Raw genomic sequence first — 25,202 nt, 5'->3', positions numbered from 1 at the left:
CAAACAACTTGCCATCCAGGTTAGTCAGACTTGAACGTGGAGCCTCCAGCCCCCGGCCAAGCTGTCCTGGCAGATGATGCGCAGAACAGAGAGGAGCCACGCCTACAAGGTCCCAAGCAAATTGTAGGCGAGGGGGCAAAATGAATGAGTGTTATTATTTGAAGCCACCCAGTTTTGGCTTCATTTGCCACAGCAATAAATAATACGAAGGGAATGTCCTTTAAATAAGTCTGTGTCTGAAAATTATACAGCAAACACGTATTACATTAAAATTTCTTTTAAATATGTATTTGGGGGAAATTAAGATTAGAAACATAGCAAGAGTTTCTATTTCTATTTTGATCTCCCTTACGGATATCTTAAGTGAGATCTCATTTCCAAGTCATCTAGTGGTCAAAAGGCATAATAAAGGTGAGGAATGGGGATGAGGCGATCTTCTCTACAGAGCCTCTTGGTCATTCCAGTCTTTTTTAGGAGTGATTTGGGAAGACTGACATTCCCGTGACCTTAGGGAAAGCCACGCTTTTGAAAGGCTGGCCCTTGGCATCTCCCGCTTCGCCCAAAGAGCTTGAAAACACCTGTGACTCGCTTTCGTATGAGACAGGTGGGCCACATCAGTCCTCCAACTACATCCTTTCTTTATTCTTCTATATGTGAGTCCATTGAACTAACGTGTCTGTAAGCCAGATGATAGGTCTATCTGTCCATAAGTGTATCAACTAGAAGAAAAGTGAGAAGCGGACAGCTTTTTGAGAGGGACTTGCATTCTATTAGAGCATCATCAAGAATTCTTGCCTTCCCCAGTCTGGGAGGAAGGAGGGTAGCAGAGAGAGGGAGAGGGAGAGGCCTGTGGTGAGAAACTAGGTTCAAAGAAATACAGCTGGCTGAGCTTATGAGTGTAGTCTACTGTCCAGAGCTATGCACATGCCTTTAGGAACCAGGGGCCCCACAGTGGCCTTCTATCCTCAGAGAGTGTCAGGGACAAAACGCTGGGGTAGAGAGGAGAGCAATTGACCAAGCCTGTTGCTGAAACTCTTCTTCATTTGCTACTTACAGGCACAGGAATCGTATTTGAGCCTATAGAGGAATGTGTCCCAGGATAGGTTATTAAATGCCCAATGTATTATGAAAAATTTTTTATAAACAGAATAAACAAATTTTATATGGTTTCATATTGGTTCTCTGCCACCATTAAAAGTAATTCATGGTTGGGGGTGCTGGGTGCCTCAGTTGGTTAAGTGTCTGACTTCGGCTCAGGTCATGATCTCACAGTCCGTAGGTTCGAGTCCCGCGTCAGGCTTTGTGCCGCCAGCTTGGAGTCTGGAACCTGTTTCAGGTCCTGTGCCTCCCTCTCTGTCTGCCCCTCCCCCGCTTGCTCTCTGTCTCTCAAAAATGAATAAACATTAAAAAAATAGAATTCATGATCATTTTTTAAAATTGAAAAATAATAAATAGGAAAGGAAGGAAGTAGAGGAAGGAAGGAAAGGAAGGAAGGAAGGACGGAAAGGGGNGATCATTTTTTAAAATTGAAAAATAATAAATAGGAAAGGAAGGAAGTAGAGGAAGGAAGGAAAGGGGGAGAGAGAGAGGGGAAGGAAGGAGGGGAGAAAGAAAAAAGAACAGAAACAACAAGAAAAAAATGGTATCTCCTGGTATCACCACCTGAACACAAGCAAAAGTAACATTTCTGGCAAAAAGTTGATGCTTAATGTGACGTACTCACAATCACACAGTTGGGGAGTAATAGCCCTGGGACCTAAACACAGAACCAATGGTCTGAGTCTCACTGATGGTGGTCACTGGTATCTCTCGGTGTAATGTGTATGCATTGGTAGCACCTACCCGGTTTTCTCTTTGATGCTTACTTGGCATGAGTTCCAGTTCGGACTACGATCCTACAGTGAAAGCCAAAGAGAAGCTGAAAAACAGTTCCCAGATTGAAGGAGACCAAAGAGACATGACAAAATGCCATGTGTGATTCTGAACTGGATCCTTTTGCTATAGAGGACAGTTATAGAGACAACAGGTAAAACTTGAACGGTATCTGTGGTGATAGTGTTTCAATGTTAACTTCTCTGGTTTGGAGAGATGTGTGGAGTTAAGAAAATGTCCTTGGTTGTAGGAAACACACCAAACATTTGGGGGTCATAAGGGGTTATGTAGGCAGCTTACTCTCAAATGTTTCAGGAAAACTAATTTCTTCTACTGTTCTTGCAAGTTTGAGATTGTTTCCAAATAGTAAAAACCGGAGGCAAACTAAGCAAAGATAAGAAATGAAAGCTGGGAACAAGCTAGGGGAAGCCTAAAGGATGGGCTAAAATAGCTCTGAGAGGAGAGGAGCAAGGGTGAAAGAGAATTAGTCTATTTAGAAGAGGGGGTGAGATAGGAAACAAGATGCTGACATAGTTGACGGAGACTAAAAGGCGAAGTTGGCAGTGGATTCGGAGAAGTTGGCACATTAACAGAGAAAAGGCTGGGTAAGTGGAAAACCGAAGAAAAGAGGGTGGGGGAGAGAACGAATATTTATTGAATGCCTTCTCTGGGCATTTATATCCCATTTAACTCTGGTTAAGCAGAAGAGGATTTTAAGTCCCAGTATATGTGATTCTGATGACAATGGGTAGTAGAGAAACAGTCTCATCAGATCAGAGGAGGGAGAGAATTAAATTCCACCCCTCACCCCACCCGCAGAGACTGCAATGGGAACAGAGACTGAGTGAGAAAATGGTGGTAGGGGATTGGAGGTTGGGACTGAAACCAAGATTTGAATAATCTGAAGGGATGTGCTATTTAAAGTCATGGGAAGATGGCAGAAAAAAAGGAAGAAGAGAGAAATATTGAGAAATATCATTACTTACAGATGAGAAGAGAGATAGGAGGTCAAAGAGGCATTTGTAGAAGGCTTCGGGGGTCTCATAGGGCAACTATTAAGACGGTATCCAATGATCCCAGCTCTTAGGATTCACACCCTTGTGTAATGCTCTCCTCTTGAGTGTGGGCCGGATCTAGCAACTGGCTTCTAACCAAGAGAATACAGCAAAAGTGACAAGATATCACTTTGGTGATGAGGTTACAAGCAATGGTAACTTCCATCTTGCTGGCAGACCCTTTCTTGTTGGTTTCGATGAAACAAGCTGCCATATTGGAGAGGCCCATGAGTCAAAGAACTAAGGGCATGTCTAGTTAACAGCCATCAAGGGATAAAGCCCTTAGCCCAACAACCTTGTTGAACCTGAACGCTGCCAACAACCATGTGAATGAAGTTGGAAGATTCTGTCCCAGTGGGAGCTTGCCTGAGTCTTGGGCCCACACTGTGATTGCAACCTGTGAGACCTAGACATGGAGGACCAGCTAGGATGTGTCTAGATTTCTAACCCACAGAAACTGAAATAATAATGCATCTTATTTTAGGTCGCTGAACTTTGGCATACAGTTGATGTTCATTATTCAAGGATTCCACTCTGCAAATTCACCTACTCACTAAGATTTATTTGTAACCTCAAAATCAACATTCATGGAACTTTCATGGTCACTTGGGGACATGTGCAGAATAGTGAAAACTTTCAGTTGCCTAATGTGTACCTTCCTAGCTGAGGTCAAACGTGGCAAGGTTCTGCTTCGTATTCTGGTCTCCTACAGTGAATAAGTGTTCTTTTTATGGTCAATTTAGTGCCATGTTTCTTTTCGCATTTTTGTAATTTTTGTTGGGGATTTCACTGTTTATTTTTTTAAATTTTTAAGTGTTTTTTTAACTTCTAATTTTGAGAGAGAGCACACATGCAAGTGGGGGAGGGGCAGAGAGAGAGGGAGACACAGAATTCAAAGTAGGCTCCAGGTTTTGAGCTGTCAGCAGAGAGCCGAGTGCGGGGCTCCAACCCACAAACCATGAGATCATGACCTGAACGGAAGTCATGACCTGAACTAAAGTCATACGCTTAACTGACTGAGCCACCCAGGCACCCTGGTGATTTCACTGTTTAACATGGTCTCCAAGCAGAGAGCGGAAGAGCTAGTGTTCGTAAGCACGCGTTTCTCCTTATGGAGAAAATTCATGTACAAGATAAGCTTCACTCAGCCATGACTTATATTCAGGCTGTTGGCAGTGAATTCAGTCTTAATGAATCAACAATACATATTAAAATATATTTAACCAGAAACACACATTAAACAGGTTATGTGTTACCTATTGATCAGTTCATGGAAACCACGTGATCAGAGGCTTACAGGAATCTAACCCTGTAACAGAGGAACAGTAGATCAGCATTTGCTAATTCAGCATTCTTCTCGGTGACTTTATAGGACAGAACTACCTCAAATAAGGATAATCAACAAGAATTTGTTTTGTAGCAATAGAGAGCGACTACAGGGGGAAACGGGAAGTCAGTTCATCAATCTAAGGAGGCAGGCTTTCATAAGGAGGGCATGACCAAGCATTGAGGGTACAGGCATCTTCCAGGGGGTAAGGTAGACAGACAGTAGCTGGCAGTTATTAGACCTGCCATCTAAGTATCATTCAAATGGTCATAGATCCAAAAGCAGTTGGCACTAAATCAGACACACAGATCAGACACGCAGATCAATGGAAGAGAATAGAGAACCCAGAAACGGACCTAAAAATGTATGGCCAACTAATCTTAGACAAAGCAGGAAAGAATATCCAGTGGAATAAAGACAGTCTGTCCAGCAAGTGGTGCTGGGAAAACTGGACAGTGACATGAAGAATGAACCTGGATCACTTTCTTACACCATACACAAAAATAATCTCAAAATTGATGAAAGACCTACATGTCAGATAGGAAGTCATCAAAATCCTCAGGAAGGAAGCAGGCAAAGACCTCTTTGACCTTGGCTGCAGCAACTTTTTACTCAACACGTCTCCAGAGGCAAGGGAAACCAAAGCCAAAAATGAACTATTGGGACCTCATCAAGATAAAAAGCTTCTGCACAGCCAAAGAAACAATCAGCAAAACTAAAAGGCAACTGATGGAAAGGGAGAAGATATTTGCAAGTGACATGTCAGATAAAGATTAGTATCCAAAACCTATAAAGAACTTATCAAACTTAACACCAGAAAAACAAATAATCCAGTGAAGAAATGGGCAAAAGACATGAACAGACACTTCTCCAAAGACGACACCCAGATGGCTAACCGACACATGAAAAAATGCTGAACATCACCTATCGTCAGGGAAATACAGGCCAAAACCACAAGGAGATACTACCTCACACCTGTCAGAATGGCTAACATTAACAACTCAGGCAACAGCAGATGTTGATGAGGGTGCAGAGAAAGAGGATCTCTTTGGCACTGCTGGTGGGGATGCAAACTGAGGCAGCCACTGTGGAAAACAGCATGGAACTTCCTCAAAAAATTGAAAGTACAACTACCCTACGACCCAGCAATTGCACTACTAGGAATTTATCCAAGGGATACAGGTGTGCTGTTTCGAAGGGGCACATGCACCCCAATATTTACAGCAGCACTATCAACAATAGTCAAAGTATGGAAAGAGCCCACATGTCTATCAATGGATGAATGGAACAAAAAGATGTGGTGTATATATACAATGGAGTATTACTCGGCAATTAAAAAGAATGAAATCTTGCCATTTGCAACTACGTGGATGGAACTAGAAGGTATTATGCTAAACGAAATTAGTCAGAGAAAGACAAATATCATGTGACTTCATCCCATGAGAACTTTAAGATATTAAACAGATGAACATAAGGGAAGGGAAGCAAAAGTAATATAAAAACAGGGAGGGGGAGAAAAACATAAGAGACTCTTAAATATGGAGAACAAGCAAAGGGTTGCCAGAGGGGGTGTGGGGGGGGATGGGCTAAATGGGTAAGGGGTAGTAAGGAATCTACTCCTGAAACCATTGTTGCACCATATGCTAACTAAGTTGGATGTAAATTAAAAAATAATTAAAAAAAATAAATAAAAAGAAAAAAAAAGAAAAACAGTAATTGTGTCTGGTCAAAGGGAGCTCTTTTGGATGAATGGGAGTGAAACTTATTATGAGGAAAGTTCGCCTCATAAAGCCATCTCTGCACTGGGACGCCCACAGTGGTGTGAGGATTGGTAGGTACAACCAAAGGGTTCCAGCTTAATTAAACCCTTCGTGACTGTCCAGGGGGATGGGACCCAGGGTGGCTTTTTGCAAGATGCAGGACACTATTGCTGCCAACACAGGGAAATGGCAGAACTACAGATGCTGTCGAGGAAACGACCCTTTGGGACCCCCAAAGGGCCTGGACACAGCTCTTCTAGGCTCTTGGCCGAAAGTTGAACATATCTTTATTTCCTTTCAACTTCAGCCCATATTCTTTTTGATTTTGGCTTTTCAGTTAACTCCCAATTACATCCTGGATCCCTGGTCCTGACTCCTACTGTAACTAATGAGTGTGTGAAGTCCTTACACATGCATGGATTTTGCAAAATAGGTAGCCCTGGTGTATGCATGTATAGGTTTAGACGTTATATAAATGACATGAAGTTTTATTGAGTTTTTCTTCCTTTTCCACTCTACCTTATAAGTGATGCTCTTATGAATATGTAGTTTGTTGTTGTTTTAAGATTTTCTTTTTAAGGGGTGCTTGGGTGGCTCAGTTGGTTAAGCATCTGACTTAGGCTCAGGTCATGATCTTGAGGTTCTTGAGTCCGGGTCCGGCGTCGGGCTTTGTGCTGACAGCTCAGAGCCTGGAGCCTGCTACAGATTCTGTCTCTCTCTTTCTCTCTGCACCTCCCCTGCTCTCTCTCTCTCTCTCTCAAAAATAAACATTAAAAAACAAAAGATGATCTTTTTAAGCAATCTCTACACCCAACTTGGGGCTTGAATTCACAACCCCAAGGTCAAGAGTCACACGTTCTACTGACTAAGCCAGCCAGGCTCCCGTAGTTGGTTACTTCTAACAGCTGTATAATTTGCCACCAGGTGTATCTACCACATTCTACCCATTCTCTCCCCTAGTTCTGGATTCCTAGCCTGCCTCCAGTTCCCACCACCATAGTTAGAGAAAGGTGGGAGAATGCATGTAACATTTTACCTTGCGGTATGATGCCCTTCGTTTGACCATAATCACTTCTCAGTCTTCTCCTGTCCTTCTTACCTTTATTGGGTAGAAGACAATATCCGCCAGGACTCATTCCTAAATCATGAGAATGTGCAGGGTCTCACTTTCTGTAGAACAGCTTCTCATCTGAATACTCCCACCACTTTCCGAGAGGTGCGGGCACAGATTTGTTTATTAGATTCTCTCTCTCTTAAGTACAGTGATTAANGGGGGGGGGGGGGGGGGGGAGAACCCCAAACTAAAAAGAAAATGCCATTAATGTATTTTGATGTTAAAAGAAATAAATGCTGCCAAAAGGCAAAGAGCAGAGAAAGAAGTTGACAAAAATCAGGTAATCGTGAAACACGGAGATGTGTCCAATGTGAGACACTGCTTCCCCAGAGGCTAAACAACACATTTTGAAAGCTTAGGTCATTGAGACATAGAAGGCAAAAATGAAAAGGGAATAAATACATTTGGGTGACCAGAAAGCCAAAATTAGTGCCAAGTGCCGAGCTACTCTGAGAGCCATAGAAGTCTTTTGCACAAGTGAAGCTAGAGAAAGATTCTCGATGAACAGAGAAAAGAAAGTCCATAACTTGTGGAATCAATTTTTATTTCTGAATTATACAGAGAGGCTATATAGATATTTTTATATGGTGTTGTTACATATCTTTATATTATTAATCCACACTATTTAGGGAGAAATCAGTTATTTACCAAAGTCTAATAGACACTTTATTCTGAGCAATCCAATACATGGTAGAAAAACTTTCAAATATAGAAAAGATTAATTGTGCACATCTAAATGTTTCTAAGGGAGCAAACTACTGAGGCATTGTGATTAGATGAGTTGCAAATGTAGTACCGTAACCAGATACTTAAAATGAGATCTTGATAACACAAAAGCTTAGTGTAGCGACTTCCTCACACCTATCGGAGTGTGGCTTAGAAGGTAACTCCATAACACACTGTATGGCTTCAGTAAGGCCCTCAGGAATTTTTCCACACCCAGCTATTGATTGCCCTCCAGCAAACTTTCTCACTCTTTGACAGAAACTTCAGTGCAGATTTATGTTCTCTTTCCTAATCAAGGAACTAGGCAAAGAGCAGGGCCACTTTGGGAAAACAATACTTTTGCCCCTTGACCCTTCAGTTCCCTTAACTACGAACCTACAGGAAAAGTGTAAAACAGTTCCCAGAAGTCAGAACCAAAGCGAGAATGCTCAGAATGCAGAAGCTAGAAGGCTACTGATGTGAATGTTTACATCTGTCTACCTATCTGCTTAGGGAGGATTTTTTTTTTCCCCTCAGGATTCCTCTAGAATTCTATTTACTTAGATTCAATTTACACGGTGGCTTTTCTCTAGCACGTGCAATTAAATGGTCTTTTTAAGATAATAAAACAGCAGATGCCTATCAGAATGGTTATGTAGCCCATAGAACAGCCCAAGTGAAAATGAGACTGGAAAGATGCTCATAATTTCCATGTAGGAAGATGAAGCTTCAAACAGAATACCGCCTGAGTAGTTTTCCATGAACAGGCTAGACAAGTTCGAGGGAAACGTGAATGGTGAAATTCTTGCCGTGTCTGGTTGAATAGAACAAGAGTCCTCTATCAGCGGTAGGTCCTCAGGCTTGCACACTGAACACAACACTGTTTTCTTNNNNCAAAATGGGACCACGGCTGAGCAAAAGGGAGCATTGTTAATAACCGTGCCAGAGCGACGGCGGTCAATGGGTGACCCAACCGAATATTAGGTCACTGGTCTTATGTCAGCAGTAAGCTCGGGGAGAGGCATAATTTGGGCTTCCAAAAGTGGAGCTGGCCTGAGAGAGAGGGTGTGTTCTAGGGTTTTTCTATCGGGCAGGACAGAGGTTAGGAGGGAGGTGGCCCAAAAGAACACAGTTGGACAAGACGCTCGGCCGAAAGGGACACAGAGGGGGATCTCAGTTAACCATGGCTTGCAGAGGAAAGACAGCTGACCTGCGTGTATGAGAACACGTCTGGAAGGTGGGTGGGAGACAGACATGAAGCGAATGAGGTCAGCAAAGTTCGGTCACATGTACAATGATGTCTACATCCAAGTGTTTCGGAGCTCCTGATATCCAGGGCTCAAAGCACCCCAGACAGCCCTCCTGGATGTAGTTATCACCCTAAGCCTGTGGTGGAAGGCCAGGCTCCACTCTACTTTTATTGTTGCTCGCGTATCAGTAACAGGTGATAGCGGAGAAGAACAATGGTTCCCAGAGTAAGTTCATAGTTCAGGACCTTGGCAACACCTGTCAAGAGCCCAAAGCCGTCTAGCAGGCCTCACTATGGGTCAGTAAACATGCTGTAAGCCAGGCTTTGTGGCTAGGACTCCCCATCTTCTTCAGCAGCCCATTTCTTTTATGGACCCTGGAGGCCAACGTATTCTTTTTAAAGAATAAATTAGCTTGCAGGCTTATTTATATATTCTGCTGAAGAAACAAATATCCAGATCCAAACTGGAGGGGAGGGGGTTAAGACTAGGTGTGCAGGAGCAGTCAGGGCCCAGCAAACTTTCTCTACAAAGATAGTAAATATTTTAGGCTGTGAACGCCACACGGTGCGTTACTGGTTTCAACCCTGCCGCTGTAGGGCTGAAGTAGCCACGGAGGGTTTGTAAACAGATTTGTGTGGCCATGTTTCAACAAAACACTTAATGGATCCCAAAATGTGAATAATTTTCATGTGTCAAGAAATATTTTTTAAAAAGCTTTTCTCCCCCAGCCCAACGGGAAAGCCATTCTTCGCGAGCAGGCCGGGTGAAAACAGGTGGCGTGCGAAGTTTGGCCTTAGCTTTGCCAATCCTTCTTCTGGAGGCCCACAGATTCAAGATCTCGTTGGCATCTGAAAGGGTGCATGAAGGTTCCGCAGGGGGATTTTGCAGATGACAGTACATACTCATACTAAAGTTAAATATGATGACTTAAAGCGAGGTGATTAAAGCGATCAGATTAAAGGGATTTAAAGCCGATTACTTTTTGAGAGAGAAAGTTAGACAAATGAACATTACCAAGTAATGAAGTTTGGGGTGGGCCACCTTACACTGGAGTCCTAGGCACTTAAAATGTAACATCTTGAACCAAGTTTACAGCATGAGGCGCAGAGAGCTACCAAAAAAAAAAAAATGGCGACACTGTTCCTTCCGTCTCTCAGCATGGCGGTCTTCAACATTCATTGGAGAAAGAATGGTTTTTAAAAAGACCAGTTCACGGACAACATGGTACCCAGTTTGATAACTAAAATACAACTGAGGTGAATTAGAAAGCCTGGCTTCCCTTTGAGACGATTCACAGAGACATGAACCAAGTGGGCACTCGGCTGATGGTGGCTTCATACTGTGTCTACTTTACAGCTCTGCTAAGCAAGTTTAGGGTTGGAAAGGCAGAGTTACAAAAAGGTAACTTGCCTAGGGAGAGTCGAGCACTCAGTGTCTAAACCTAAAATGATCACCAAGGAGAAATCCAGCTCATCTATGGAAACAAATCCACTCGTGAGGAACAGTGGACGGAAGGGATCTTATGGGTGAACAGCAGTCTAAGAGATACGAGCTACCCCTGTACCAGGGGTTAACACAATATTGAGATGGAAGGTCCTATGTTCTGGCTAAGGTTCAACTGAAATCTTTGAGGCACATAATTGGCAAAATAGGAAAATACACACGATTTCATAAAATACGTTAAGAGTAAACAAATTCCCGTACTGTGTTTCCCCTTAGAAATTTAGAATGGCACCAGGTAGTGCAAAGTGGAAAAGAGTACCATCAGCCCTGTCTCTTTCAGGTAGATATGTTTCAGCAGAATCATGAAGCAGAAGAACATTCTTCTCTGCCAGCCGGGGGGGGGGGGGCCAACTAGGGCTTTCCTTTTAGCTTCAGGTCAATACTTAGGGAAAAAAAAAAGAAAGAAAGAAAGAAAACAGTGAGAAACAAGAGAAATTGAATAGGAACCATTTAGTGGTGGCTGGAACTGGCATGTGTTTTGCTTCCCCCCCCCCCAGGACTTATTGAAATCATGCAAGTTTCTTAAGCTAGTAAAACCCAACCCTCCCTCATTGTCAAGGTTTTCTCTAAAATGTCGATTTTTTTTTTTTTACAAAACGGTTTCTGGAAGCATTTTACGCCTCTTGAAACGAGCTAGGGAGGCAAAAGATGAGTGTGAGGGCTCTTTTCTGAAGTCGATTAAGGACGATTGTTACATTTTGGGAGTAAGGGGACTGCCTGTTTCTAGTCAATGACCTTTCCGTGGGGCAAATACATGATCTGCCTGAAACAAGCAACATCTGATAAATGCCACATATAAGTCAACAATGAAATAGGAAAAAAACCTCTCTCCTCCCCCCAAAAGGAACCAACAGCTTCCAGAGCCAAAGAATTTGCATGACAGGCCTCAGTTTACCTGAATGAGATGGTTTCTTACATCTGAAGAAAAGGTTGTTTTTAAGGTCTAGTGGGTTCCCAACTACCTAGAAAATCATTCCTAAACCTCCTCGGGCCACTTGTTTCTCTCTTCCACCTTGTGAACCTACTGCAACTTTCTGGCACCCACCAGGCAACACAGCTCCGGTCTGCAGGCTCAGAAGAGGAATCTCAGCCACGAGCAAAGGAAAACGCCGTTTGAAAAAGGCCATTTGGGAATGGGTGTCACTTAGACCTGCCGGCCCGGCCCCGCCCTCTGCACGCCGCACAGGTGGCTGCGGCTTGCTGGTGGGATGTGTCCAGCTTGGGGGGAGGGGGGGCAGGGGAAATCCTTCCAGTGGCTTTGCAAATAGAGCCACTGGTAACCCTCGTGCTTGCCTATCTCATTTAGGGGGTAAAATAGCTTTCCTTTGACGGGCCCTCCGTTCTACCGCTTATTAGCTTCGGATTTGGCCGACTCCCCTGTCTTCCAGAATGTTCCATTTCTGTATCTGTAAAATAGATCAATCCTGTCTCTCTCGAGGCAGGTGAATGGATGGCTCGAGGCTAAGGAGGAAGTCTCAAGTGTTTTCAGTTCTAAGTAGTATTAGGAGTGGTAACTTTAGTAGTCGTGGCAGAATAGAAGTAGCTCAGGATCTTTTTTAAATGAGCCCTGATAAAAATCTGAAAAAACAAACAAAAAACCCTACACTAAGATGCCCGTTCTGAAACACCTCATTTTCATATTGACTTTTTTAAAAAAAGATTTTATTTATTTTTATTTAAAAAGTTTTTTAAGGAGCGCCTGGGTGGCTTAGTCGGTTAAGCGTCCGACTTTCGCTTGGGTCATGATCTTGCGGTTCGTGGGGTCGAGCCCCACGTCGGGCTCTGTGCTGACTGCCAGCTCAGAGCCTGAAGCCTGTTTCAGAGTCCCTCTCTCTCTGACCCTCCCCTGCTCACGCTGTCTCTCTCTCTTTCTCCTAGAAATAAAAATTTTTAAAAAAGTTTTTTAAATGTTTATTTTTGAGAAAGAGAGACAGAGGGTGAGCAGAGGAAGGGCAGAAGAGAGAGGGAGACACAGAATCCAAAGCAGGCTCCAGGCTCTGAGCTGTCAGCACAGAGCCCGACCCAAGGCTCAAACTCACAAGCCTAAAGATTTTATTTTTAAGTAATCTCTACACCCAATGTGGGGCTTGAACTCATGATCCCGAGATCCTGAGTTCCAAACCTCACCAACTGAACCAGCCAAGCACCCCCATACTGACTTTTTGGTAAACTTTCTAAGACTTAATTTTTCCCTTCCACTTTCAGTAAACAAAAAGCTGAAACATGGAAACCTACTGATGTCGCTTATGGAAGAAGAGATAGTCAAAAGTGGAGGACTTTTAAGTAAATAAAGGAAACCACACTGAAGATTAATTTTTGAGACAGCGGTTATCTTGTGGGGCCAGTGAAATTATCAACAGTGCTACTAATTTAAGTCTCCCCAAGTACATACCACCTCCCCTGAATCAGATCCACTTTTTATGTAAAAATATTTTAAAAGCATACGCAAGTCTTACGATATGAATGAATAAATCCCAATTTGGAAGTGAAGGAAACAAGCACCCGGGGATACTTTTGAAAACAGTATGCTTTTTGGAAAACAAACAAACAAACAAACTTAGTTTTAATCAGAATTGAAATACGAAAAGGATTCTTCCTGACCTTTGGGCATATGGGCTTAGTTTCCTATAACTAGCTTTCCAGTGAGGAATCTTCTGGTAATTTTACTCTAGGCCATTTTGACTTCTCACATGTGTTAGACGAAGTTCCTTAGAAAGTATCTGACAATATTGTTTAATGATGAATAAAAACTCTTGTGTTTTATATAGGAAGAGGGGGGCGGGGTGCAGGAGGCATAACTGTCCCTTCTTATTCTAAAGAAAAGAAGAGGAGTGCATTTCATTTGATTCTTGGCTTGACTGAGCTCCTTGAAAACAGCCTTTTCTCCCCTTCTTCAGGTTCTCCATTCTATACTAGTTACAGAAGGTATAAAATGCTTCCAGGCAGGAACCAAACCAAACCAAACCAAAAACCCCAGGTAAATAAAGCCCCTGATTCTTATACTAACGAAAGCCAGAAATCCAGGCCTAGACGTGAGCATAAGAACTCCTTGGCACCCTTGCCCCTCAGCCTGGATCTCATCCTTTGCACGGAGATCATGTGCCTGGGAAAGACCGGGCTGAAGAAGACGGAGGCGAGGAGAAGAATATGTTCTAAAAAGTGGGGAGTAACATTAACCTGTGCAGTAGCCCTCCATCCCCCGTGCCCAGCCCTGGAATGAACACAAACAAGGAGCAGCGCCATCTTGTTTGCCGTCCCCTCTGTCCCCCTGTGCCCTCTCCCCACCCTAGCCAGCCCTTGGCACAAACAAGGAGCCAAACAGACAAGACAGGCAAAGGAGTGGGTAAGCCCGCAGACGTTGTAGCCATAGGCCACGGACAACTCCTCCCTGCTGCTCGTTAGCTGCAGGCCCAGGACTCTGCCATAGGGGGCGCTGTTTTGCTGAGAGAACACTTGCAGCAAGAATGAACCCGGCTTAAGGGACTCTCTGTCTTGACGAATTTTTGAGTGGCAATTTGCTTGAAGCAACGGTCTTCATCTCAAAGAGGCGGGGCAAGCGTAACCTTCTGAAAAGTAGCTGTGTGATTTCAAAGGTCCCCTTACAGTGTTTGGTCTTTACTCTTTAGTGGGGACCTTCTCTCTGGGGTTTCTGTCCATAAATGTCTTTAAACTTTAAACTGTAACTGTAACCAAGTTGTAAACTGTCAACATGGCAGCTACAGAGCTATGGCGTTATGACGTCCCATCCTTGCTTTGGACCTTGAGGGAAACGAGGTCCAAAGAGAACGAAAGGTGACAATAGCTGACACATTTAGATCCGATCTCCGCCCCTCCTGGGTTCCTGGGAAGGCCAGTGTTAAGTTCTCCACAGCTCAGATCACATGAGGAGCCCTTAACTGGATGGCCCGGTGTCCTCTGGGAACATGCTGGTGACCACACTTCATTCCCTGAAACTGGCCAATTCTCTGAGGCAACTAATTTTATCCTTTTCTGGTCTAACCAAAGTTAGATCAGGGGCTGCACACCCATTCGAGAATTATGACTGCCCCTTTCTGCTTTCAAAACCACTGACTTGCAATTGTAGAATCAAATCCCAGCTGCGGAACATTTTTACCACTGTAAAATGTCAGGCTGGTCAGATCAATCTCTCTATGCCACTCTTTCTATATCTGTAAAATGTACCTCATGGGCTTATTCTGAGGATAAAAATCAGATAATATGCATGAGGCTTTCCCCATAGTGAACCCTTACTAGGTGTTCAATTTCTATTTGTCACAGGATGAGCCCAGATGGACGAGATCATTCCTAAAGTCCCATCCAGACTCCATTGCCTCTTGGAATTTTCAAAATAAGGCCATTTTCTCCCCCATCCACCAAAACATGAAGTTCAAGTGGAAGTCCCAACTTTCACTAATTAAAATAGATGAAGCAACTTAGAAAGCAGAGTTGCGTTCCTCCTGCCCAAATGCTTACATCTGACTCTAATATTCATTTCCTGCTCATTTTTGGATTGGAAGGTAGAATGCCAAGTAGACTTCAGTTGTCCTTAAGGAATGTACTAGTGATCATGAAAGAGACAGGGTGAAGCCAGCACATTTCTCTTTAAGTTTGACTTGAGAAATAGAGAGCATGAAAGCTGAACATCTAAACGGAGTTTACCCAGTCCTTGATGCATTTTTTTTTTCCCCTTCAGAGCCCAGCCATACAATACTACAAGTAACCACATAGCTGTTATTGATGGTGAATTCTTACTCCTTCTCCATAGAAGACATTTCTGGATCATTGTAAAGGCAGCTAGTTCTGAGTGCAAGGGAAAAAAAATAGGAAGCAAGTAAACATTTTCTCCACTCTTGCCACTTTGTAAGCACAGCACTCTCCAATATTTTAAACTTGTGTGATGTTGTCTTGCTGCTAATAATGAACAAATCTACACCTGATTCTTTTACCACCGGTTTGGAAAAGTAGCAATCGCCCATGATTTAGAAATGTAAAAGGAGAGGGTTGGAAATTCCAAACAACTCCAGGGGTCTCTTCGGTCCTTGTTATTTCCTGGCTTTTCCATCTATCTTATTCAGAGATCATGATGTTCCAAATTTTTATTTGTAACCCAAATCAGATACTTTATACACAGTGGCAGTCCCTCTCAAGCAGCCCCATTTTATGTGCACGTGAACACAGTTAACTTTTAGTTTGCACAAGAATGAGGATTTCCTAGACACGAAGAGAAAAAAATGCCAATGTCAGCTTTCTTTGTTAGAGGAAAACACTGAGGCGCTTACTAGAATACAGCTGAGCTGTTCTGGTACCAGAAGTGAATCCTAACATTAACCTACACTGTGTCCAGAAAGAAAAAATGTGTAGCCATGTAAAATAACAAAATAATAGGTTTGTTCCACTGTATGAATGTGTTCATGCTTTCGGTGTGATATTAGCTTTTGATATTCCATACTGGCGAAATTCCTGTTAGCGAATTTCAAATGTGCTTTATATTAACTTGATTAATTTCAACTTTTACTTTCTCCCCTCTGGGGAGAAAACAGTGTTTTATTATTGGCAAACAGACTATTTAAAGAGATTCTACACTCTTTTTAAAGGAGAGTTCCTTTTGTAATGTAAATAATTTCACAAGTTAATATACCTGCTTGAACATGAGAGGTTTGGTTACTAACAGAGGCATTTTGTTGAGATGCCAGAAGGCTATCTCCCCGGGAAAGGCAGAGGGCTTCTTCCCTCCACTCCTCCGCCCTGCTCACTGGTGGTCAGGTATTTTAACTTTTTTTAATGTTTATTTATTTTTCAGAGAGAGAGAGAGATGCAGAGGAAGGGCAGAGATAGAGGGAGACACAGAACCTTAAGCAGGATCCAGGCTCTGAGCTGTCAGCACAGAGCCCGACACGGGGCTTGAATTCACAAACTGTGAGATCATGACCCGAGCTGGAGTGGGAGGCTCAATCGACTGAGCCCCCGAGGCACCCCCGTGGTCAGGTATTTTCACAGAGGATTTTGGCACCTTATGTGAACAAGGCAGGGGTTGACGGTACGCCAGGAAAACCTAGCAAAGCTGGAGTGGAGTCAAGAAAAGGCATTCTTAGGGGCGCCTGGGTGGCTTAGTCGGTTAAGCGTCCGACTTTCCCTTAGGTCATGATCTCGCGGTTTGTGGGTTCGAGCCCCGCGNTTTTTTTTTTTTTTTAAACTTTGCGTAATCCTGCCCACGAAAACAGCAATTTGCAAGCCACTGGATACTGTCACTCCAAAGGCAGCTGTTGGATTCTTGACCACCTTCAGAATAATAATGGCTCTCTATATCCAATGGGTCCTTTGAGAATATTTTCTTTCCTGTACAGATGCCAAGTTTTAAGGAAAACATAAGGCAGGCTGAAGAAAGTCAATGAAGAGGCGGTGTGTGAGTATGTGGGGAGAAGGTGAACGTTTGAAAAGAAAGCAAAGCAACAGATAGGTTCTGTTCCCTGACGAGGCAGAGGTTTGCCTTTGGTTAGAACTAGCCTGAAGCTTTCTAATAAAGGTCATGTGCAAAGTCAGGGTGTGTCATTAATAGAATGAACCTGGGTTATCTGGCTTCTAGAGCCCAACCACTGATCTGCAGTGATCGAGTTTTCTGGGCCCCAGATCATCTTACGCCATCTGTCCAAGGATTTGGGAGCCACTCCAGAGGCTGAAAGGTAGTTAAGGAGATGTAGTTAGTATGCGGAAATGGTAGGATTCAGAGGCATTTCAAGCCTCTGTGGGGCCAACAGAGTGAAATTCTTCTTACTTTTTCGAATGTGCCAATATTTTTCAATTCCTCACAAGTGTGTAATGTCACCATCAAGAGAAGTAGGGTCAGCTGGAGGGGAATTCAGACAGGTAGATTACCCACTGAGTGTAGACTCCTATAACAAATCTAGTTCTTTCTATTCAGGCACTTATTTTAAGGTGGTGATTCTCAGAGCATGGTCCTGAGCTAGGCAGCATCGGTGTCCCTGGGACAGGTTAGAATTCCAGATTCTCAGGCCTGCTGACTCAAACTCGGGATGGGGGAGAGGGGAGTCCCAGGGTACCGTGTTTGAACCAGTGCACTGGTGATTCTGATGCACAGCAAAGCCTGAGAATCATCGCTCCACAGAGATCAACTTAATCTTACGCCCATTTGTCAATTTATGCAGCAGAAATTTCCTGAGCATCTACTGTGTACTATACACGCAGGAGATCAAGACATCTCAGGACCACCTGAGGCCATTGAGCTACCTAGGGAGAGAGTTTGTGGGTGTAGGGGAGAGAAGGGAAAGAATGATCGGAGAGAAAAAAAAAAGGAGTAAGACACACAATAAACCCCAAATGATAACGGTTTCGCTATGATAGCTAAACAGGAAGGGTAGAAATATGGATGGGGCAGGGGTGGGATAGTCTATTGAAAAAGGCCAGGTTTTAACCATGATAATGAAAGAACGTGGCAATAGGACTCCATAATGGGCTTGGTCAGAAAGTCACGGATTTCCCTCCCCTCCATCTTTTGTCTTGCAAGCACCTCCTTAATTTCGTAAGGATGTGATCATCCAAATAAAAAAAAAGAATCTGAAAGAGAAATTCTGTCATCGAGGAATTTCATGACACAATGGAAGTTGAGTACAGATAAATGGTAACAGGGCACATTACGTCAACATCTGGTGCCTTGGTTCCTAACATCTTCCTTTCTTTCCCAACTTCGGGTTTCTAACAGTTGAGTTAGAGACTTAGGAGAGTCTGTCAGAGTCGAAATGTAAATACTTTTGAGTATTCTTAGCTTACATGGGTGTCTGTTATCTTGAAAGAAAACCAAAGCAGTGTAGGAATATTGTAACACTGAACTACACGATGCTGATATTTCTAAGACAAAAATCTTTCCTCAAATTTTATTTTTTTTTTTAAAGTAAGCTCTATGCCCAATGTGGGGCTTGAACTCACGACCCTTAGATGAAGAGTTGTATGCTCTTCCGACTGAGCCAGCCAGGTGCCCCTTTTCCTCAAATTTTAACTCAAAAGATCCACACTGTGGGCAAATAATTCTACAGAGTACTCACAATAAAAATGTGCTGTAGGAAAAACAATTATCTCAATGGATGGATGTCATGGGGAATTGGTATTTACATCTATACAGGAAAAAAAACCAACCCTTATTTATTCAGCATTTGTATCTATTTGGACATTCCCCAGTTTCTGCTTTTGCACTGTTAAAATGGGAACTAGTTGTAAATATTAATGGTGTAGGCAGTATTTGAAATAGAGAAGCTTCAATACAGTAAACATTCCAAATAGTACTTGTCTGCATTTGACATATAGGGTCAGAAAAATTATGTTTTGAACTTGGAAGTAAAAGGAAAATTACTGGGATGTACAAAGCAGTGCTGAGTTGATTTTCTGTTGATGGACTATTTTATGACTCTTTGGGGGACAGAGATGCCAATAAGGTCAGTCCAGTGGAAAACATAATCCTAATTTATAGTTTATTGCCTGATGGGTGTTGATCCATTTTGCATCTAAACCAATAATCTTATCCTAACATTCCTTTATAAATCACCTACAGAAATCTAGCTTTGCAAGTGTTCTTTGAACTGGTTTGTACACTTTACTGGTTCCATCATTAAGTAATTAGTTGAATAAAATCATTGGCATATATCATTTCATATTTGTGTTAAAGATTTTGCCTTTTCAAACATTATACTTGAATAGTGAGTAATGATTCTTTTTCTCTTCATCCAAATAGCTCTGAAGCTACTTAGTTGAGCAATATTTCCAAGTCACTAAATAAGGTGCTTAAAAAAACTGGGAAAGTCACGAAATTAGTTCCATAAACACATTTCCAAATTTTGACTTGTCATCGTTTCTATTTGGATGAATTAATGAGCTTTTCTTGCCTCAAAATATCTAAGAATGATCTGGATGTTATGCTATAGCTGACGGTGCCTGTGATGTGTTCCTTTGCTGCAGTGCCTAAAATTGCATGTACATTTCAAAAAAAAAAACCAGACAGTAACAAACATGTTCCTTAAGATAACCAAGATCACAGGGCAAAGTAGATTGTAGTACGAATACCGGACATTGCATCTAATGTGGGACAAAGGGGACCCTTTAAAGTGCAGCATTCTCATCAGGATGCGAGAAAAAAATGCCAGGCATGCAGATTCTCCCAATTCATTCCTGAAATGCAAGCCAACATCACGCCAGCCGCCGAATGAAAACCAAGTCTTACTTAGCTGCTTCTGACGCTTCTCTCAGTTCTTCATCCAGTCTGCACGAGCAAAAATTATCGGTGTGGAACAGAAACAGAAAAGAAGCAAGCACAGCGTGAGAGAGTCGCTCAGCAAAGCAGAACCAAACAGAAGTGGAGCATATGTGGTTTTAGAAACCATCCTTTGGAGCACGGAGACGCGCTCCTGCAATTCGATATGGTGCCGTTTCCTCCCATTTGGGGTTTCTGCATGTTTATGTTGCAAATTCCTTCATAAAGATGGGTAGACACACAAGGTGCAAGGAGAGCAGAAACATGCTGGCTGAGTAAAGCTGAAAACGTCCACACCAGTCTGTCGGGTATAGTTAGAGACAGCTTGCAGCCTGGGCGAGCTCAAGGGTGAATCTGGTTTAGTAGATTTCAGTTGCAAAATCAGGCTGACCTCAACAGCTTTACACACAAGACAAAGACCAGGAATGGTATGCAACAAGGGACAGATAGAATGACCTCTTGCTCTGGTAGCATGTTGAGGTCACCCACGAGTGAGACACAGGTGCACACACACAGCGGGTCCCGCGTGAACTGTAGATCAGGAGATTTTACCTCACACTTCTCTTATAAGATCTCTCTTCATCGTACCTTAACGGATAAAAATGAGCATGATGAGCCAAACAGATGGAGAAAATGACAGGTACAGGTTTTAAAGAACAGACAGGACGGGAGAGAAAAAGCCTGCCCCCTAAAAAAAATCCAACTGCCTTTTGGGAGAAAATTTATTTTCATTTGAGAAATCAAGGAGTTCGAATTCCTAATTAGATTCAGCCAGTCCTCGTGATTTGCAGATTCCGTGTTCGCAAATTTGCCTGCTTCTTGCATTTTGTTTGTGACCCCCGAATCAATACCTGTGGCGCCTTTATGGTGACGTGCTAACTTTCCTGAGTGGCAAAAAATTTGAGCCGCCAGATGTGCACATTCCCAGTCGAGCCCCAACAAAACAAGGCTCTGGCTTCTCATTTTAGCTCAGGCTCATGCTGCCAACAGGTGCTATCTATTTAGTGCCATGTTTGCCCAGTTCTTGTGCTTCTTATTGGTGGTTTTGTCATTTAAAATGGCCCCCAAGCAGACTGCTTAGGTGCTGTCTGGTGTTCCTAAGCACGAGGCCGTGATGCGCCTTCTCAAGAATATCTGTGCATTAGAGAAGCTTTGTTGCGGCAGGGGCCATGGTGCTGTTGGCCGTGAGTTCAAGGTTAGTGAGTCAACAATAGATATCAAATCAGGCGTCTTTAAATGGAAACACAGAACAAGGTTCTATGTTGATTGGTTAATGGAAATTCACCAGGTGTTTGTGGGAACTTAGCCTCGTATTTCTTAGGAACAAGCAATGCAGGGTTCTAGGACTCAATTGCCGCAGATCACGAGAATTGACGGTCATGAATAATTATCAGTCTAATTCCAGATGGGGCCACTTTTTCTTTCATTTAAGTCCTTTGATGATAGGCTCTATCCCAGCTGAATACTGGTCTTGGGGCTGGCCGAGATGAGATTCTCCGAAAGTTATTCAGTATTAGGAAGGGCCCATAGCTTCTATCATTTTGAAAATGGCAGAAGATTCAAATGAGACAATGGGGGTCAGGAATAGAAGCGGCAAGAAGGACACCCAGAGAACATGGACTGTGGAAGACGGGAGGAAACACGGACACAAGGGGAAGACATGGATGGTTGTAAATTTCTCCCTCCATAAGAAAAGCTTTCCAAATGGAACCCTTTCTCCTTAAGAAACTGCTCCCAAACACAGTCATTGAAAACCGATGGGTGTCAATGAATGACAAGTGCCTTGGACAGGTTTCTCATTTAAACTTTCCCGCTGTAAGTCTCTAAAAACAACCTGATTATAATAACATTTTGGATTGCCAACTCATGCCAAGAAGGCTCTTGAATGCATTATATACATTTTCATCCAATCCTTCCTATGAATAGCCCCTTACTTCCCCACTTTCTGCAGCTGAGAGTTTTTTTTTTAATGTTTGCTTATTTTTGAGGGAAAGAGACGGAGGATCCTAAGTGGGCTCTATGCTGACAGCAGAGAGCCCAGTGCAGGGCTGGCACCCCCAAACAATGAAATCACGACCTGAGCCCAAGTTGGACGCTTAACTGACTGAGCCACCCAGGAGCCCCAAGTTGGAGAGTTTTAATAGGTTGCCTGAAGCCTTAGAGACATCGGGGCTGACAGGAAGGTTCAAATCTAATACTAAGTCTCCCAAATCCATTCTTTTTTTTTTTTTCTAACTGGCACACCATGGAGCCACTGCTATATTTACCTAGAAAGTGCGCAATGCTCGTTTCCACTTGGAGAATGTCTTGGTCATCTTTTGCCAAGACAGACAGCCTTACAGGAGGTGGGTACTCCAGTTACTTTGTTTACAGAGTAGGAGTGCATCTTGGAGATGGGGATGCACCTTTTTGAGGTAGGAGGACTGAGCTGGGAGCTAAGTGGGGTGTGGGAGTCCTATAAGCTAATGAGGGTCAAAGCCACTGTTAGGATTAGAGGAACACTGCTGATTTGACCGAGCCAACTGGCAGATTCAAGCCAAATCACTATCCTGTCTTCACCCCATATCAAAAGAAGGAAAACCAAATACATCTACTCCTGAGCTTTGACTTCTAATAGATACTTTAAGGGAGATCAAGGAAACTAGTAGAAAAGGGTATGGGAATTCTGCTGCTAGGCTGATCTGGGTCTGCATTCTAGTTCCATCTCTTCCTTGCCCCTGCTTACATTTTACATAAGTAACTTTTCTTTATTGTTAGCTTCCCTTACCTGTATTTGGGGGTGTACCGTGGGGATTAAATACCTGATATAAATAGAGCCCTTCTAAGCCTGATACTGTATTACCACTAAATACAAGTCTTCTTCTAGTTTCTTTGCCCTCCCCCCACTTTTTTTTTTTTTAGTGAAGGGACTCTTTTCTGGAAGTGCAAATTGGGAAGTCCATTTTGCTACCCATCTTATGGAGGAAGATGGGGTAGTCTTGTCCGTTCTCTTTGAGCTAACGGTTAAGTGCCTCCCATTTTCTATCAAATAAAAACAAAAAGAGTGAATCAGACACGAAGGAAGAAAAGCACAACCCACAGAAAACAACGGCCCTTTGCAACAGTGAACCAAATAGGAGCGTTCCCTCCTCAGCCTCCGTACTTTTAAGTGTCCGCTCCAAGCAGCCGGTGTTAACGGTTACTCATTATTTTCACAGCACGAGCCAGCGCCCTTCAGTCTCCGTGCTGTCTCCTCATGGGCTACTGATGGCATTTCCCTGAGGAAGGGGATCATCCCTAACCAGCCACCTAGCACCCTGCCTTACCTTTCACCTGAAGGGACCCGTGAAGAAAAGGGATTTAGGAGAAAACGTAGAAAAGATAGTTTATTTTTTCCCTCTTTTCCTAGGGCCATGCAGGTAAATTACTTTCCATGAGGCAAAAAGGAGGCCAAGCTGTGCTCGGACCCTATTATGTCTGTGATTGATAGAGGGAGACCCCGGTAACAGGTGTCCTGATTCACGTTCAGTCTGTGCTTTTCAAAATGGGAGCAAAATTCAAGGTGAAATGAGCAATGATCGATAACCCCCAGAGAAGATGACGTGAAAGAGGGTCTCAAAGAACAGCATAGTTCTCTATGGGTTATGAGAAAAACTATCTACCGATTGGAAAATATTTAGTATTTATTGTAAATAGAACGAATGACATTTCCCCAGTATTCCTGAAATGAGTTGTTTTCCAATCTTCTCCCAATATTTTGGTATTTCCTACCAAATCTTGGAAACCGTCAGGACTTACTTGATGATGCTCTCTGGAATATGGATGTAGTCCATTGGGATCAGTGCACTGAGTTCCGATAAGCTATTGACATATTTAATTTTACTGCTGAATTTTGAACTAAAAAAAAAGAAAAGATATCATTAGTGTGTCTACTTCATTCCTTCCAAGTGTGTTGCTTCGTCTTGAAAATCCTGAAAAACTTAACACGTTGGCCCAGCACTTACTAAGAAGAGAGGCTACACATTGGAGTGGGTACAGCATGCCAGATAGTGTTTTAAGTGGTTTATATGTATGAACTCACTTGTTTCTTCTTAAGCTAATGAGCTGGCTTATTAGTATTATTTTCCCTTTTTGAAAAGAGGCTCCTAGTGTTCTTTTTAAAATATATTTTAAGTAAACTCTATCCCACACGTGGGGCTGGAACTCACAAACCTGAGATCAAGAGTCGTATGCTCTGTGAACCGAGCCCTCCAAGCACCCTCATTATTCTCTTTAATTAAAGTTTATTTATTTTGAAAGGTGGAGAGGGGCAGAGAGAAGAAGAGAGAGAATCCCACGTAGGCTTCACACTGTCAGCACAAAGCCCGACTTGGGGCTCAAACTCACGAACTGTGAGATCCTGACCTGAGCTAAGGTCAAGAGTCAGACGCTTAATGGACTGAGCCACCCAGGTACCCCTAATTATTCTTTTTTTTTTTTTTTTTAAGATAAGGAAACTCCACATACAGAGAGATAAGTCTTTGCTTAAGGTCTCACCTTAGGTATATGGTAGAGCCTGGATTCAAACCAGAGCAGAATCTACACTCTTGTATTCTTTTAAGTTTTCATTTTCATTCCAGTTAGTTAACACAGTGTTATATAGCGACTCACACTTCCATACATCACCTGGTGCTCATCACCTATTCCCTCATCCCCCTCAGAGTCTACACTCTTGTCTGCACATCACGTGGCCTCTGAGTGGTGTCTGCCACTCTCCACAGTCATTGGTTTATGGTTTGTTTGGCTTTGCTTGCTTCTTTGTTCTTAACAAACAAAACTCTTGTCATTAATTCTTTCAGACTCTTCCAAGGTTGATCTATTTTATTTTTTATGTTTTTGCATGTTTATTTATCGAGAGAGAGAGAGAGAGAGAGAGGGCAGACAGAGGAGGGGCAGAGAGAGAGGGGGAGAGAGAATCTCAAGCAGGCTCTGTGCTATCAGCACACAGCCCAACGTGGGGCTATAACTCACAAACTGTGAGGTCATGACTTGAGCCAAAATCAAGGGTCAAATGCTGAAATGACTGAGACATTCAGGGACCCCGAGGTTGGTCAATTTTAAAAGTACATGGGGGACACCTGGGTGGCTCAGCTTGTTGGGTATCTGGCTTTGGCTCAGGTCATGATCTCGAGGTTCATGAGTTCAAGCCCCACATTGGGCTCGCTGCTATAAGCACAGAGCCGGCTTCAGATCTTCTGTTCCCCTCTCTCTGGCCCTCCCCTGTTTGTGCTGTCTCAAAAATAAATAAAACATTAACTTCTTAAAGTATATGTAAACTCATTTTCCTCTTAATGTTTTAGTTAAATTTTTTTAGTTTTTTTTTTTTTTTTTTTAATTTTAGC

The 25,202-nt window shown here is 42.9% G+C and overlaps 1 protein-coding gene across 1 annotated transcript in view; it reads right to left on the bottom strand.

Moving 5' to 3' along the window:
• Positions 1–8,727: 8,727 nt before the first annotated feature.
• PRUNE2 (prune homolog 2 with BCH domain) overlaps positions 8,728–25,202 on the bottom strand; it is a 259,377-nt gene continuing 242,902 nt past the window's right edge. Inside the window, exons 16-19 of the mRNA XM_077759363.1 lie at positions 23,620–23,718; positions 19,813–19,851; positions 15,339–15,386; positions 8,728–10,968 (exon numbers count right to left, since the gene is read on the bottom strand). Of these exons, the coding sequence (XP_077615489.1) occupies positions 10,938–10,968; positions 15,339–15,386; positions 19,813–19,851; positions 23,620–23,718 (217 nt within the window). The 3' untranslated portion in view covers positions 8,728–10,937. The remainder of the gene's footprint in view (positions 10,969–15,338; positions 15,387–19,812; positions 19,852–23,619; positions 23,719–25,202) is intronic.

Source organism: Crocuta crocuta, unplaced genomic scaffold (genome assembly GCF_008692635.1).
Source record: "Crocuta crocuta isolate KB4526 unplaced genomic scaffold, BGI_CrCroc_1.0 scaffold41, whole genome shotgun sequence".
In the NCBI taxonomy this organism is placed as follows: Eukaryota; Metazoa; Chordata; class Mammalia; order Carnivora; family Hyaenidae; genus Crocuta; species Crocuta crocuta.
Note: the sequence above shows the minus strand (reverse complement) of the source record. Positions and strands in the feature narration are given on the sequence as shown.